The sequence below is a fragment of the Larimichthys crocea genome, chromosome VII, assembly GCF_000972845.2.
Source record: "Larimichthys crocea isolate SSNF chromosome VII, L_crocea_2.0, whole genome shotgun sequence".
NCBI lineage: Eukaryota > Metazoa > Chordata > Actinopteri > Sciaenidae > Larimichthys > Larimichthys crocea.
Window position 1 is genome coordinate 9,549,711 of NC_040017.1, and position 17,631 is coordinate 9,567,341.

A 17,631-nucleotide genomic window follows, 5' to 3' on the forward strand; every position below is an offset into this window, starting at 1 on the left:
AGAATATAATTTGTATTAGTCATTCCAGGATAGATGGACTGTATTTCAGAGTCAAGCATCCTGTCATAGCAAACCCTTCATGTAACTAATATTCTTCTCATCATTGGGATATTTTTTTTTACTGAACTGAAAGACATACCAGCAGTCCAAGAGTCTTAACAACGTAATAGATTTGTTCTTGATTATAGTCTCTTGACTTGAAGTGGCCTCCTGTTATTACAAAGTGCAAGATTTAGTGTAAGTGTACTACCAGGCCCAGAAATTCATACCACCTCCGTAGCACACGGGGGCATCGTAAATCATGGCCGTGTCACACTAGAACAGAGCTTCACATCCCCAGTCATAACAGTCTAATGGCCTCAGATGCAGACGTCACTCTGATTGGACGTTGCTGTGGAAATAAGGCTATCGGTCTGACCAGATTCTGTTTTCTGAAGGCCTTTTCTCCTCAAACAGAGGTGTCTAGTTTCTTAGTCTTCTGCTGGGCCTCTTCTTTCAGGAGAAGTCAGGAAGAGGCCTGGGCTGTGAGAAGGACCAGATCTCTCTCGTTCATCTGTTTCACAGAATTAAAATGGAAAGAGATGACTTTCCTTCTGAGTGTTTGATTCTGCGTGGGTGATTTTCGTCTGCACGCTGGCTTTCATACTGTTATTCGTGGAAATAACTGCTTTCTACAACAATCGGAAAGCTTGTTTCTATGGCAAATGCATAGTTTCATTGAGCGTTCTTTCGGCACTGAGGTTGATACTAAACATTTCACTCAAGTTTTGTCAGAGGAAACAAGCTATTGTGCTGACATTGGTCCTGCACACTAGACCACTTCTTCAATTAGCACGGATCATGCTCCATTTCTACTCTGCAGCTTTGATGTTTGCATCAAAATAGTTCGTTTGGTCGCAGTAAAAAGAACTCTGGTTCAACTGGCATCGAACATCCGCGTTATTGTCGAAGAAACTGGGTTGTTTTGTTGTTGTTGTGTTGACCTCTTTCAGTGTATAGACCCTGAATAGCACCAGGAAGTTCTATTCTGTGTTCTCTCTATCCGCTCTATTTCTGTGGTCTGCTCTCCCCGGCTGTGTGGTCCCTGGACCTGCTTTATGGGCTCATAGCAGTGGCTCTTACACAACCAGGGATCTGGAAATAATCCTCCTGTCTTAAAGAGCTCATTTAGTCTAGAGATGGAGTCTTTCAGCGATGGCACAGTGTGTCTGTGTCTGTGTGTGTGTGTGGTGGACTGAATCCTCTGTTCCTACCTATAAACAAAGACACAGAGGGAAGATTCTTCACTTACAAACCCTGGCAGACACTCTGCTAATATGAGATGACAGATTGCTGCTCTGTGGTTAATATGGAAACCAGTCGCCCCCTGCTGGCATAAACAAATAATAAACTTTGTGTTCAGAAGTGTCCGTTTATCCCCTGAAGATTTAATATAGAGTGTGTGTGTGTGTGCTGCGGTCAGCTGTGTCTGCTGCATTTGAAAAGGAAGGAAAGTGTTTGAACATGTTGAGGTGATTACTGTGTCTGGTATAAAGACCTTATTAAAGTAGAGCATCACTCATCTGAGATGTTTTATGTTTATTTTTTAACAGCCTATTGAGCCTATTTTTCATTGGAAAATAAATGATATATCGGGGTAACATTCCTGAAACATTTTGCAGCCGGACAGAAAGATGTTGCCATGGTGTCAGCAATTTCTATCATAATAATAATAAACAACAGACAATAAACCAATGATTTTTGCGAGCGCACTACCACAGACCTAATGCACATCTAGGTTAAAATGACAGCAGTCATCGTCAGTGCGCTGGTTTTAATAACATCGCAGCCTAACCACTACAGAGGCAGGCAAAGACGTCATGCTGTCAGCGTGGGAACACAGTGATGACCATGCCAGAAACTGCTGAGCAGGAAGGATACTTTTCCCAATTTGAGGCCTTGAGGTAGAAGGAGGAGGAGTTGACAGCATCATCATTTGGAGCAGGAGAAGGAGGGTATGATGCATAAACTGTAGGGAAACACCCTGAGTACTGTGGCATTTAGAATACATAAAACCACCAAGTTACACATTTCTGTTGCCCTCCCAATTTGCGGCTTCCTTCGGTAACATGGTCCACTGCATTTCTTATAGATAGAGGAGGTAGTATATAAATGAAATGAGCTGCTGGCTGCCGTGATAATTGGGGCAGACTCGGCCCAAACCCTCACCAGACTTGGATTTTCTCACATATTACTGAAACAGAAAACAGAAGAGGGTACTCGAAGAGAGAAAACGCCTGAAAACGGCTGTCAATCAGTCAAACTTCGGCAGCACGAGAGCAGAGGTACTGTAAATAAAGATCAGAATAGAAGAACTTTTTGTTTTGCAAAATACATACCATGCATGGGTTAGGATGTGATCTGTTCAGTGACAAACTGAGCGATCAAAAATAGCTTGTGAATAAACACTGTCATTCTTTCCCACTCTGGTGAAGTCATGCTTACAGACAATATTTACATCCCAGTAGTGGAAAGGCTCATTCATCCCGCAGCCTCTGGCGACGTTCTTGTGGATGGGAGGCACTGTGTTTACCAAACTCTCTGAGTGTCAATTGACTCTACTCACACTTAAACAATCTCTCAGGCTCTCCTTGAGAATGGGAAACAGACTCTTACACTGGCACCTCCTTGCATCAGCAGTGATACTGTAGGTGTGTGTGTGTGTTGCAGGGGCAAAGTAACCTGGCTTTGTTTTGTCGTGTATTGATGGGGCCTGTGGACTCAGCAGGTGCTCTAATTACCAGCTCTCCGTGCCCCCCTAAAACCCCCAAAAAGGGAACAGCCTCCGAGCCGCCATCGACTTTGATGTGGCCCAGATCCACCACACATGTGGGACATGAGCTCACTTAACGAACGCAGACCCTCTGCAAATGAACAGCCACAGCGTGGTACTGCAATTTGATATTGGTATTTTCAGTAGGTGGTAGGACAGAGAGGGAAAGTAGGAGGAGGAGAAGAGAGTAAGAGATGGGAAAGAGAAGAGAAAGAAGTAAGAAGAAAAAAAAAGACCAAGAAGTTGGCATCTAAACCTTTTCCTCTCCTTTTTTTATGAAGCTGCCAGTTCTAACCAGTCGGATGTTTTATCTTGGCCCACAGTGTGCCCGGACGGCTTTTACGGTCTTGACTGTGGCCAGATGTGCGAGTGCAGGAACGGTGCCCGCTGCTACCACATCACAGGAGCCTGCCTATGCACCGCCGGCTGGGCAGGACCACACTGCATTCTGGGTAATGGAAGCCACATCATTAAAACGGGGTGTGAGGGAGGCCCTCACTGCAAACCCATCACGACATCCTCTCCTTAAACACAAATATGATGTGTTTGTGAACAATTATCTCTATAATGAGACACTGCCAATGACTTTTTTAGGGATGGGTAAGGGTGGTGAAAGGGGTGGGAGGAGGACAAGAGAGCCCTCTGGCATACATGGTTTAATTGAGGCCTATTCTGGATAAATGCACCCACGTGTTTATAGCGATCAACGTTAGGAGAGGCAGAACATAACTCGGAAGACTTTTTAGGAACGAACCAATCAGTGTTCTCATGCTAAAGTTTCTTGAGGATTTCATGCCGTTGTTTTAATGAATCCAGTGAAAAGCCCACTAAAGTTCTTAGTCTGTCATTCTGCAGTCTTATTCAAGACTTTCCTCTTTCCACAGCCATTTTGTGGTCCCAACTACCAGAGCCAGAGTCAGCAGAAAGCCACTAGCATGACTTAATGATGCATCTCTGTCATTAGCGCATTTTCCTCTTTACTCCAAATGTCATCTCAGACTTTGATCATTAAGGAGAAGTTTACAATATGTGTGCTGAAAACCATAATGTCTCCAAATGTCCTTTAGCCCTCTAGTCTCATACTGTGCAGATATAGCTGCAGTTGCATTTTAAGTTAACGCTGAATGTGTTTTGTGTACGTGTGTATATAACAGTATCGTGTTTGTGTGTATCTACTTGTGTGTGTGCGTGTGGTTTGGGTAGAATGCCCGGAGGGTCATTATGGGGAGCAGTGCAGTCAGACCTGTGAGTGTCAGAACGGAGCCAGGTGTGACCACGTCACCGGGCAATGCAGCTGCACGGCCGGGTGGACCGGAGTCAGCTGCCAACTGCGTGAGTAGCTCATCACTCAGCATGACAAACCATGTGAAAAGCTATTTTCTTAAAAGACAATAGCAGTGGGTTTACATGTTTTAGCTCATTTACTGCAATTACTTATACTTTGCATCCACAGCTATCCATTTTACTAACCATGCCGCTGTGTGTGTGGAATCGTGGGTGTACCAGTAAATATCATTTATCAGACTTGCTTGTCTTGTGTTGTTTTGGCAGGTTGTATGTTAAAGTTCTCACAAATCTGTCACGATCTAAGCAAGAGTCTGATAGTGTATTTCTATATTGTGCAGAAATGAATGGATAACAATGGCTGCCTGAAACTGTTTTTTAAACAGTTGTAGCTTCAATTAAACACACCGGTGTGGTCCTTTAAAAAAACTATTTAAGTTTTAGATCAGTAGAAATACCTTCACCTCAATTTCTAACATATAAAATTACAAATATCAGATATATGTGAAGTGCCCTAACACATGATAATATAAGTGATTAATAATGACTATCTTACAACCCATTCATGTCATTAACTCTCTGTTCTGTACTGCTTTATGTGTGTGAGTTCAGCCTGTCCTGTAGGACAGTATGGGGAACACTGTTCTGGCCAGTGTCTGTGTCAAAACGGAGGCTCTTGTGATAGCAAGACCGGCCAGTGCTCCTGTCCGCCTGGCTGGACAGGAGCTGCCTGTGAGTTAGGTGAGTCTAACATCAAACATTTTGTTCACCTGTACCGTTCTTCACACTTCAGAGTCTAGGGGAAACCCCTTTTTTATTTATGACATGGATCATCTTTTGAATGTAACTTCCATCTGAGGTTTTCCTTTCCCTCTCTCCTAGAGTGTGAGGAAGGACGTTACGGAGAGAACTGCACCCAGGCCTGCAGCTGTACGAATGGAGGGAGATGTGACAGAGTCAAGGGAAGATGTGTGTGTCTGCCTGGTTGGACAGGAGAGCTCTGTCAGTCAGGTGACTTCTTAAACTTCATATGACAGCATGACAAGTACCTATACAATATTTTTTTAGTTTTAGTATGATCTCTTTCTTTATTTATATCCAACCTGCCATCCAGCACATTCCCTCTATTACCTGCTGATGTGTTTTGCGAAATGTAGACAGGTTTAGCCTTTCTCCATGCATCTGTGCTGCATTTGCTAACATTTATGTGTGGTAGCAGCAAAGCACAAGTGAAGGTTTACTTATCCTGTGTCAAAACAATTTGTGCAATTAGCCTTGAATAAATAAGCATTAGAAAAAGGGAACGTTTTAAAAAACATTTTGTCCTCAGACTCTAATGTTGTAGGCTGAACTCGCACGCTTGTGTGTTTCGTCTGAAGCCTGTTCTAAGGGATTCTTTGGAGAGGGCTGTGAGCAGAGTTGTGACTGCGTCCATAGTGCGAGTTGCCACCATGTGACAGGCCACTGTGAGTGTGAGCCAGGCTGGAGGGGAGCCAGGTGTGACAAACGTGAGTGCGTATAAGGCTTAGGAAATTGCAACGGAATAAAACTGACAATAAAGGAGCTTTGAACATGAGAGTAAAGTGATAATGTGTCTGTTGACTCCCAGCATGCCTTCCGGGGTCCTACGGTGCTTCCTGTGCCCAACGGTGTCAGTGCCAGGCCGGGGTGTCGTGTCACCATGAGACGGGGAGGTGCGGGTGCCCAGCTGGACTCACAGGACCTGGCTGTGAGAAACGTAAGATTTAAAAGAAAATGTGTCTTGGCGAAATAAAACTTGTGATCCTTGTGAGGATTTGTAATTTAAAGGTTGTACTACTGTAGATGTCCCTAATGTATAACTTGTTATTCAGAAAGCCTTGGCACATGGTTAATATCACTGTCATGCATTTAAAACCATTTGGCTGACATATGCTGCTTGTTGATAGAAACAGTCACCCCCGAAACACACCACTCCCATCAGGAAGGAAAGGCATCACGGGAGTGAAGTGATCACCGAGAATCATTCTGTTAATACTGATTAAATTTTTTTTTTCCCCCCCATCCTCCAGGGACAGATTACCATTCATTCCATTCCAGGAAATGCACTCTACACCGGCACTAAACCCTCACTGTCACAGGACTTTATGCTAATGTTTCATTATTTAGACCATACTCTTTAGGACTATATACGAGCAGCTTCACTACTCAGCCCTTCACTGCTCCTTCTACCCCTCCTCTCACCACCTCAGCTCCCTTCCTCTCCTCACACACTCCCCAGACATCTGATAAATGTTACACACCAGTTGCCAAGTAAAACAGAAGGCATTGTTTTTGTCTCCTCGGCGGCGGATAAGGGCCTTTGGAAGGCAGACATGCATAATGACAGCGCCGTAATTGCCTCTTTAGTCTGGACTCCTTTCTTATCTGTCCCCCACGCTGCCTGCTGCTGCCTGACTGAGTAGCTGAGTGCTGCGGTCTCACCCGAAAAACATGTTCGGTTCACAGATTTATCTTGTTTGTGATGACTGATTGTCTGTAGACTCCATTCATTATTGTGATGAGCGTATACGTATGTATGCAGAAAGGGTATGTGAAAGAATGTTCCTTTGCGACCAACTGGGTTTGGGCACGAGGGAAAGTTGTTGGGAGTTTTGGTTTTGTTGCCAGTCAATGGTGAATATTCCAGTATGCTCACAGAATATTCTGAGGAAGGAAAAGGAAATGGTGTTTGTCTTTTTTCCCACAAACTACTGACTGTGTGCGTGTTTGAGGCCCTATCTGTTGTCTTAATGTCATCAGACTACACTAGCTTGCTGGCTCTACAGTGTAATGATCATCATGTTAGAGTTGTTTGAATGTTTAAAAGCTTCCATTCATTCATTTTTAGTGTGACAAAATCTGAAATTTGTATTTTAAATGTATTAAGTTCAATTTAGCATTATAACACCTGTATTCATCACCTGCATTGGTTTACATTCTTAAAAATGATAACTAACATAGAGGATTTCATATAGCAATTGAACTTTCTCAGTACTTAATAGGCTCAAATACATCCAATATTTGGGCTATAGCAAAACATGTTGCAGTATTTCTCTCTTTTGATATCTACCTATTTTACTTACCTTTTTTTCCTTTATTTACTTTATGTAATTTCCTCACCTGCATTCATTGAAAGCAAGTCAGTTTCAAAAATTGATATCACCAACATACCATCTACACTTAAAGTTATGTGGAAAATGTACATTAGTGATCAGTAATAAAGTTATTTTAATTAAAAATAAAAACTAATATTAGCATGACAGCTTACATTACTGTAGTTGTGGAAGAACTGTTAACTTGGTATCTTAGCTATAAAAAGATGTTGAGTCCATATATATACTTTTTTTTTAATTTAAATTTGGAATCTCAATAATTATTTTTTCATTTAATTAATGTTTAGTGTAGTGTAGGTCCCAGTGAACTTCACATCTAAGGTTTTCCCTGCAAATCATATGCCCACTTCCCTCTAAATCTGACAGAGTTCTTGTACTGTTTTATATATCTGTAATATGTTTCTGGATGTTTCATATTAGCCTGTCCTGCTGGCATGTTTGGGCAAAACTGCAGCCAACTGTGCCAATGTTCAGGAGACCAAGAGCAGTGCCACCCCGTGACAGGGAAATGCAGCTGCTTACCTGGTTACTACGGAGCACGCTGTGAACTACGTAAGTGTGCTGTTGATTTTGGACTGCTATAAGACACTAATATGCCTTTAGGTTAACAGGGTTGGAGAAATGTGTCGGTATGATACATTGATAGTTTTCTGTTGAAGTCAAAGATTCATAAATAAAAGCCAGTCAGCATTTTTGTTTTCCTATCATTATGTTAAGGTGTTTCTTATGATTGACTGTATCCTGGAAGTAAAACAACCTCCATGACCTTCGTCTCCTTTTTTAAAATTCTCTTTCCTTTCTCTTCTCTCTGCAATGGTTTGTCTCCAGGATGCCGAGCAGGGACTTTTGGGCCAAACTGTAAGTCCAGATGCAGCTGCATCAATGGTGGTCGCTGTGATTTCAGGACTGGGACTTGCTACTGTCCTCCTGGCTTCATTGGAGCTGACTGCAGTTCAAGTAAGTCAGAAAACCTTGCACCTGTTTATACTCCAGAATGTCTTTCTGCACTCCTTTATTATCATGATTTGGAGTTACTGCTTCTGGGATGTTGGTCGTTTCAGCATCATTCTTGTATTGGAAAATTCTGGTGAACCACGATTGAGGCGACCCACAAGGCCTATGAAATGAAGATATTTATCTTCATAACTTTTTGTATTTGTGTTTGTACTTTTGTGTGAATGAAGACATGATTATTTCCTCAGGGTGTTTGAGTGGCTACTATGGGAAGGACTGTGCTAAGCTGTGCTCCTGTGGAGAAGGAGGACAGTGCCACCCAGCAACTGGGAAGTGTATCTGTGCCCCTGGTAGGATGGGACAGTCCTGCCAGCAAGGTACATTCATTTGATCAAAGTCTGATATATAAGCAATGTATTTGCAGTATGATGTGCAGTTATAATAATTATTAACGATAGGTATTAGCAAATAAGTTAAAAAGTAAAAAACAGAAATGCAGTTTGGTCTTTGACAAATTTGGTCTGATTTTTTTTTGTAAAAACAAATTATTCTCCACTACATGAAAAGAGGCAATTCCTTGTTCTAATCTGAATAAAACGGTATCACAGATATCAAACATGGAGCCTTTTTATCTCTCGTGTACAAAGAGTCACCACTGACGCTGGCATGCATCAGTGGGAACCACTGGCCCAATGAGTTCTTCAGAAATACGAGGCCTAACTGGAGAGTGAGAAACAACCACTGAAATTAGGGAGTATTTTTCAACATTTTTCTCTGTATATTTAAGTAACAAATTCTCCATTTCCTCAGTGTGAGGCCTCTGATGATCACAGGGCTGTTTTCCCCAGGAAACAGAGGCAGAGTTGGGTTTTCTTAATCTCTCCCTCTATCAGCAATTCAGCTGGATTGCAAGCGGGGATTTCCATCACTGCCTGCGCTAAATGTTCTCTACTTTAGCCCCCTGCATGTACTTGGACATATCACCTCTTAAGTTCCTCTTGTTGAATGTTTACAGAAACCTATAAGTAGCTCGTTCTCTGTGTTCCGTGTCGCTGGATTTGGCAAGGAAGCAAATAAATAAACAGGGAAATCAAAGACGGCTTGCTTATTGTTTTTCCAATCTAAATTACCCAGAGAAAGATGATTATTCTTTTATATCAGTGCCAAATTAGACTACTTTGCCATCTCTTTAATGAACTGTTGCTTAAATAAACATGAATGTGGTTAGTGCAATCTTGTGTGTGTGTGTGTGAAAGAGACAGATAGAGCACACGCTGTGCACTGTCTTTTGTCTGTGTTTAGTATTGAAGAACTTCTTCGTCCTGATATTCTCTGAATGTTTCTCCAGCATGTCCTAGGGGGCGCTACGGCCTGCAGTGCAGAAACACATGCGGCTGTCAGAACGGGGGTTTGTGTGATCCTGTCGACGGGTCATGCAAGTGTGGACTGGGCTGGGCTGGACCCCGCTGTGATACAGGTACAACTTCAAAGGCAGTAGAGGCAACAAAAAAGTTATTATGAATGTAACAAAGTCAGTAATCTGTTAATGGGAGATCAGAAATAATAAAGAAACGAGAAAAACCCAAAGCGAAAAACTCATTAAATTTGGAGCAGTTTACCTCCTACAGTACATCCATCAGACAATCCACTCCAACTGACATATGTTAAAAATCACCAGACTCACTTATATTTTGTTTTATAAGCCATCAATCATTACTACTGACCCAACAGTATAATAGAGTTTGTCGTTGTGGCAGCATCTCAATAACATTTCTGCTGAAACTTTCTTCCTAAATACACTTTTAATTGAAAATGTACAACTCCATGTGTGTGTGTGTGTGTGTGTGTGCAGCCTGCTCACAGGGAAAATATGGTGTCGATTGTGCACAAGACTGTCCATGCCTCAACAATGGGACCTGCGATCGTTTTACTGGCACCTGCAGCTGCACTGCTGGATACTATGGCCACTCCTGTCAACACAGTATGCAAACACTCACTTATTATGCAAAAAGAAGCTTGGTGATAAGTTGATCAGGCAGTGACTGACTCACTGACTGTCTGTGACTTGAACATTTGTAACCACCATCATGAAATAAGTAACCTTAACCTAAATCCAGTGTTTTGTGTGTCTCTTAGGGTGTCCATCGGGGTTCTTTGGAGTGAACTGTGCCCATACGTGTGACTGTAAAGTGGGGCAGACATGTGATCACGTGACAGGCCAATGTGTGTGTCCACCAGGCTACCATGGCCCACAATGCCAAAGACGTGAGTATATCTGAGGTTAATTATCAACTGAAATGCATAAAAGTAGATGTCACCATTTACAGCGTGCTGCAGGAAGGGCAAGATGAGTCAAAAATCATCACATGTAAAATCAAAGAGAATACATATCTTTGAAGAATTTTTATAGTTTTTGAGATAAGTCACACGTTTGTGCACATTAATAAACAGCCACCTGGGTGCCCAGCTGCAAGAGGACCTGAACAGATATGAGCACACATGAATAAGAACTAAAAAAAGAAAGAAAGAAATGAGTTGGTGTGAATGTGCTCTGGCAGGCAGACAGACAGGCAAGTAGGTAGGTGGGCAGGCAAGCAGGCCTGGTTATTTGATGAGAGACAGGTGTTTCCCGGCTGCTTAATGCATTCCTGTTACATCCTTGTGCCCTCCTGCCTGTTCATGGGGCTCTCAGCCGCAGTGTGAGCGCCTAAATGGCCACTTCAGTCCCAGCAGGAGATATGACTGAGCATTGCAGAGCAGCTGTAAGGCAGCCACAGACTCCAGAGACAGACTTGACTCTATCTGAGTATGTGTCTGCGTGAGAAAACATTTTCCTAGCACTAAATGCACTTCTGTTTCCGCTTGTTTATTTATTTTTGTGCTTAAATGTGTTATTGTGCACAGTTGCATGTGGGGTCGGTCGGTCTGGTGTTAATATTTGGGAGTTGCTCATCATCACACTCTTAAAATCTACATTTAAAGGTCCAGTGTGTGAGATTTAAGGGCTCTATTTACAGAATATGGCAGAAATGTAATGTAATAATCATAACCTGTTTATATTTATGTATAATGACCTGGAAATAAGAACCATAATATTGTGATGTTACCTTGCAATGAGCCTTTTATATCTCTTTTATGGAGTCCACCACGTTGAACCGCCAGTATCAAGTATAATAATACAAGTGAATGTATGTATGATCTGTGTTTTATTTTTTCAGGGTGTGAGGCTGGCAGGTTTGGATTGAGCTGTGGACAGTCATGTGACTGTGCTGGTGAGGCCCCATGTGACCCATCGAGTGGACGGTGTCTCTGTCCCTCAGGAAGAATAGGGCAGAGGTGTGAAAGAGGTAGATGACACCTTGAGGTGAACTTTTATTAACCGGACTAATGTGAATAAAAAAAAAAAATAGATGTTTAAATTTTAAGTAGCAAAAATTGAGAAAACGTCGCCTCTGTCCAAGAACCTTTTTCAAATCTCCCCATCACTTCCACTCTGTCTTTTCTGTCTCAGAGTGTGGTGGAGACCGGTTCGGCCCTGGGTGCTCCCTGCCATGCCAGTGTTCCCATAGGGCCCGCTGTGATGGGCTGAGTGGGCGATGCCTGTGCCCACTCACCTGGCTGGGCCCCACCTGTAGTGAAGGTAAACCTAAGCTTTCTCTCACTCTCACTCACACACACACATATGATTAGGGTTAGCTAAAGCTAAATACACACTCACACACACACACACAAAAGGTCACAGGCTGTAAAACTGAACCAGCTTTAGTGAAATACTGTGTCATGAAGTGAGAGAGGCTGAGCCCCATCACTCCGTGTGTCACCCCGTCTCCCTCAATAGCAGCTCCTGTCTCCTGACAGTTATTTTAATCTGCACCCAGCATGGAGCCGGGCTCGAGGCTGTCTTCGTTTTACCTCCTCAAAGCCAAGCACACGGGAGACTACGTACCAGTTACTTCTCCTCCAAAAAACCCTGAACATTTGCTTTTGATTTTCAAATAGTGCTGATGTCTTGTTGCTTTTTTTTTTTCTTCTTCTTTTTCTTTTCAGCGGTGCTATACCAAACCCTGGGACCGCTGAACTTTTCTGTGTCCCAAAGAAAGAGAAGAGCGGGCAGCAAAACCACATAACCCAAGCAGAGGTGCAAACTCCTGACTGGACGTTCAAACACAGAGTTTGGCTCCATGAGGCATTACTCAGATCATCTCTCTGTAAAGGTGATGTTAATAATGCTGTGTTTTTCTGAAACTGGTTCTCGGCTGTCAAAAACTGGCTCTCCATCACTGAGCCTGGAGCTCGCGATAATCACCCAGTGGACCTGGCATGTGAGGGGCCCTCAAAGGACCATAAACTATAAACCTACCCCAGAAATTTCCAGGGTTACACAGACGTTTTAGCAATACACAGGAATACCTGCATCATATTTGTGAATATTGCTGATTGAAAGCGGTTAATTTGCTTTCCAGTATGACATATAATGAGCTGTTAAGAGTTCGGTTTCTTTCTTAAGGGCATTTGGACAAGACATGTGACTGAATCAGAGTCACTGGAGGGCCTTTATAACCACTACCATCATTTATTTTTTTCTGTGTCCACAAAAAAAGATGATGGTCAGCATGATAGAATTCTAAGCATATTTCTGGTGAAAATGACCAATGTCACTAAAACAGATTTAGAAATATGTAGAAACAATTAATTTTGAAAAATAAAACACAGAGTTCCACAGAACTGCAGGCAGAGCTACGAAAATATGATCCAATCAGATCCAAACATGTTGTAGGATAATAAAAACATCCAGATATATTTTAAGATAAATAAGAATGCTCTGCTTTTTTTCCCAAAGAAATTACAGTTAGTTAACTGGAAAGCAGCATCTTCCTACAGAAATCCAGAATCTGTAAACAAAGATGCTTCATTTTGAAACTGCTAGACACAAGATGTCTTCTTCTTCACTGGAAGGTGTGTGCATGTTTCAAGTTTTGACTTCACACTTGGACCTCGATTGGCTTTCAAAGTAGTTATGATGTCCCAAAATATGTCTTGTACTTACACGTCTTAAACTCAGATTTAGGTCCAGCACGGAGAAACTTTATCGTCAGCGAATGGATGTGAAAACAGCTTTCAGCACAGCGAAGGTGAACGACCAAAACACGTTTCTGAGTGGAGGGGGACAAAATCAATTCATCAAAACGAAACGCTGAAATGACAAATCTTATTACTTACATATTTCATGTGTGTGTGCTCATATAATTTGGTGATAACATTTTAATTAAATGAATTAATTTCACACTTTTTCCTTAAAAATGCATTTCACATCATTGTTTTGTTGGTTCAGAGATCATCATAAAAATGGCCTGATAATCACTTTAACTTATTTTATTTTCCATACACGTACCTATTAAAAGTCTATAAAGACATCGTCTATCATTAAGTTATTTCAACATGGCTCGTAGAATCTGAATATGACCTGAAGGAGCTTCATTTACCAGCGCTAAGAACACTCTCCTTTCACTGACATTGATCATGGGCTTTCTTTCAGTGTGTTGGTGGTGTAGTACTGCAGGCAAATCTTGCACGCGTTGCACTTCTTTCAGATCTGTGTGTATTGAGTCAGCAGCTGATGCAGAGTTTGAGAGGCTTGTAGAAAAAAATGATAAAAATTGATGTTAATACTTTTTTCTGCAGCACCTGTACACATTTCTGTGGTTGTACAATAGTAGATTACAAGTCCCATATCACTACTGCTTTTATTTACCATACCTGTGCATTTGATTTAAATGAGGGTGTTTTTTTGTTTGTTTTTTTCCTTAAAACTGTATTTGTATTATATCTCAGGTCAGTGCCAGTTATATCAGTCATAACCTACTGTGCTCATTTCCTGGCGTTCCTATGTCAGTGGTGCTACATTGAGACATTTTGTTTGTATAAAATTGATAAACTCAGTTTTTACTGTCATCTCTCCCGCTGTCTTTTCATTTCGTGCGGTTGTGTTTTTGACTAATGCAACCACACATGATGTGAGAAAAAGAGCCACGAAGCAAATAAATAACAACCAAACACATCTGTGGACACCTGCTTTTAACCTTCTGTTTCTGAACTGCGTGCTCTGAATGCAGTGTTGCATGGTATTGATTTCTGCGATACCTCGGTGGGTGCTGTAAGGTATGGAGGTAGAAAAAAGGGGGAGAGAGCTTCCAGCTGTCATAGAGAGCTATGGAATCCTGTGTGTGTGGATATGTCAGTGTGTGTTTTTGTGTTAGGCTACTACCAGGCGTCTCTCATCAGCCAGAGAAGGGTCAAGCATTAAGGCCACGTCTGCCTCCCTGACAGTAGTCTGAAGGGGGTGGGGGGTTTTAGAGGCACCTGAGCAGGTTACATTGGTGGTGTGAGTTGTGTGCGTGGGGGGGTGTCAGTGTCAGAGAGAGGGAGCGTGCTCTCCCCGAGGCATTTTTCAAGTGCGCTGGAGCATTTTCTCTTCTATCGGCCAAAGGTGGCTCTGGTCTGGCAGAGGCAGGCAGGTGCCTGGACCAAACATGCACCCCATATCCAGCATCCCCGGGGTGAGTGATGGGTGAACGGGCCCGCCAGTGGAGGATGGAGCCCCCCACACCTATTCTCCGGTGTGGCTGATGGATGTGGGGCCGCTCCAGTTCGCCCCGTGTTGTGACAAGCAGCAGATGTTCTCCAATAATGTTTATCGGCCAGGCCTTCATCTTCGGATGACACACACCTGTTTCCAGTCAAACAGGCCCAGAGAGGCCATCCATCCACAAAGCTCTGGGTGGCCACTGCACCGCTGGATTCAGCCCTCCACACACAGAGCTGTGTGCGACACCAGACAGCAGTGCCACAAATGAAGAGCTGGCACGCTAGAAGAACCAACTGGTAAAATCAAGAGCTGCTTCTGTGTAAGCCAGACCTGTATGATTACCATACTGCTGCCAGTATGTAGCAGGGTTTTCTTTTTGGATTCAGGATGCTCAGGAAAAGGAGCTCAGAACATTTTGGTTTGCCTTAAAATGATCTCAGCGCCTTGAAAAGCCATTTTTGGTTTAGTACAAGTACATGAACAAAGATGCTCTTTGTGCTAAAAAGTCTCCAGGAGGAAAGAAATGGCCTTCTGTTGTACGCATGCTGGCTTATCAGGACTGAAGGAGAGGGAAGAGTGCAGGAAACCGGCGATGAAATAGCCCGTAAAAGGTAAGATTGCATCATGGGTACTTTTTCGCTGTAATTAAGCATACGGCACTCTTTGCTAAAAGAGATTCTATCACTTTACTGCCATAGCTCTACGTCCCAGAGATAATTTCTGCCCCTCTGCGTTGAACCAGATCTCCCAGAAGGCCGTGCTGTTTTGAACTACAGCTGACAAAGCTGTCGGCTCAGATAAAGGAATGAGGGGGGGAAAATCATTTCAACACATCCTGCACCATTTGTTCGGTTGTTGCCTGGAAAAATAAATGTTAAATGTCGAGGCTGCAAAAAGATGCGTATCAAGGAACTCTCCCACACTCTGGAATCTGTGTGGTGTAAAGAAGTCATCTTTGGTTTAGATCTGTCAGCATTTTGAGTACTTCAGCAGAAATTGTCTCGCAACATGTAAGCGTATGCATATAAATATAAATATATTATATATATATATATATATATATATATATAGTTTTTTGTTTGTTTGTTTAGTGTTTAATAGCTTGAATATTGAAATTAATCTAGATGTGGGTAGGTGTAGTTATATATATCCACCACTGGATGGCGCTCAATATGGAAAAAGCACAGAGCCACTGAACATACCCTTGATTGAAGTGATTACACATTGCATGGTATATTATAGTTAACCTAATAAAGTTTTTTTTGTTTTTTTTTTACCATACTGAAGCATTTTACATTTCAATTCCTCCAGCAGTGCCAAAGTCCTAACCTGCTGTACCCGCTCCTTCACACATGGAGCTGAAGGCCTTGATGAGCTACTTTCTAATCTACTCCATGAGCAAAGAATGAGATGATTTCAACAGCAGGCTCCAAGTGGTTCTGCCACCACGCCTGCCCTGATTAGACTCGTCATATTAAAACCATGTGCACGACTGCTCCGCTCTGTCCTAGTGTGTTCCTCGGGACTGTGCTGAGTGTCCATCAATAACACTAATGACCCGTAGCCTCCAGGGAGAAAAACAAACAGTGTAATGAAACCACAACCTTAAGCTCTGCTGCTTTCTAAGAGGGAGGGGGGAGACAAGAAGATAAGCAGAGAAGAAGAAGTGGCAGAAGCAGAAAGGAGACTGGCCTGCAATCATTTGCTCTGCACACGCACACTCATGGGTGGATACAGACAGAGGAGGTGCTGCCCATTATTGTAAACACAACAAAAACTTGATGTGATGATTTGTGGACTCTCCCCACCCAAACACACTTACCTATTTGTGCCAACTGTTAGCAAGCACCACTCCATACCAACTACCTCACCCCCGCCCCCCCCATGCCTCCTTGAAGGCTGCACTCCCACACCCATCCATGCCTCCCTCTCCGAAAATGTTTCCCCTGGCGTCTGAGTCAGAACGGGTGCCAAGTCAATCAGTGTGAGAGCTGCCAGCTGTGATGGCCTCTTTCTCTGGGGGTGTGATGTATGTTCCAGCGAGGGGAGCGGGGCAGTTACATGCCACACAGGGTTGGCTGCGTGAACGGGTGGCAGAGAGGATAGGAAGGGAGGGTTTAGGGTGAGGGAAGGAAAGAAGGAGGGAAGGAAAGAAAAAGAGGACGGTGTCTGAACAGGAGCTGTAATGAGGCCTGATGGATTCTGAGGCTGTGCCAGCTGCCCCATTAGCTGAGTGGCTCCAAGCCCCACGAAGCGTTGCCCACAGTGTGCCCACCCGTCCACAGACACACACTGTAGGGACACAGCAGCTTGGAGATCCAGCCCCCTTTGACACACACACACACACATACTTCGCATTTAACTAAAACAGATTGCATTGACTAATGCACACTCTTCTGTCTGACTTCCTTAGCTCTTTAAACACACACTCACACACACACACACACACACACACACTCACGCAGAGCTTTGCCAGCCACACTTCAATACACACTGAGCCCTTTATGAGAAGCTGTGGGTTAATGACGGCAATAACTCGTCCCAACGTGTTGATTAAGTGTGAGAGGATACATGGGTGACATTGGCATGTGCTAATCAACACTGTTGAAACCAGTGCACGCACAACAGCTAAATGTTACACCCGGTTGCCCTCCTCACTCCACTCTAGTGCCCACACACAATGACATTATACACACTGCTGTCTATTCATAATATTTTGGTGTTCTTTCAAGAGGCAGTGCCTTTAGACTTTTGTCTGGGGGAAGTTCTTTATGTAGGTGATGTAATTACATGGGCAATTTGAATAGCAGTGGGGGCGTGGTCACAGAGGGGTGGTGGCAAAATCCTCTTGCCAGATGTAG

At 43.1% G+C, this 17,631-nt stretch overlaps 1 protein-coding gene across 2 annotated transcripts in view; it reads left to right on the forward strand.

The window, feature by feature from the left end:
- The window catches only part of egfem1 (EGF-like and EMI domain containing 1), a 55,066-nt gene extending 40,837 nt beyond the window's left edge, over window positions 1–14,229 (forward strand). The window contains exons 24-38 of one of the 2 annotated variants that reach the window (XM_027279987.1): window positions 3,136–3,264; window positions 4,016–4,144; window positions 4,709–4,837; window positions 4,979–5,107; window positions 5,476–5,604; window positions 5,706–5,834; window positions 7,651–7,782; window positions 8,059–8,187; window positions 8,433–8,561; window positions 9,533–9,661; window positions 10,037–10,165; window positions 10,321–10,449; window positions 11,403–11,531; window positions 11,696–11,824; window positions 12,232–14,229. In XM_027279987.1, the coding sequence (XP_027135788.1) occupies window positions 3,136–3,264; window positions 4,016–4,144; window positions 4,709–4,837; window positions 4,979–5,107; window positions 5,476–5,604; window positions 5,706–5,834; window positions 7,651–7,782; window positions 8,059–8,187; window positions 8,433–8,561; window positions 9,533–9,661; window positions 10,037–10,165; window positions 10,321–10,449; window positions 11,403–11,531; window positions 11,696–11,824; window positions 12,232–12,311 (1,889 nt within the window). In that variant the 3' untranslated portion in view covers window positions 12,312–14,229. The remainder of the gene's footprint in view (window positions 1–3,135; window positions 3,265–4,015; window positions 4,145–4,708; window positions 4,838–4,978; window positions 5,108–5,475; window positions 5,605–5,705; window positions 5,835–7,650; window positions 7,783–8,058; window positions 8,188–8,432; window positions 8,562–9,532; window positions 9,662–10,036; window positions 10,166–10,320; window positions 10,450–11,402; window positions 11,532–11,695; window positions 11,825–12,231) is intronic. The other variant, XM_027279989.1, reaches the window with a different exon arrangement.
- Window positions 14,230–17,631: the final 3,402 nt, after the last annotated feature.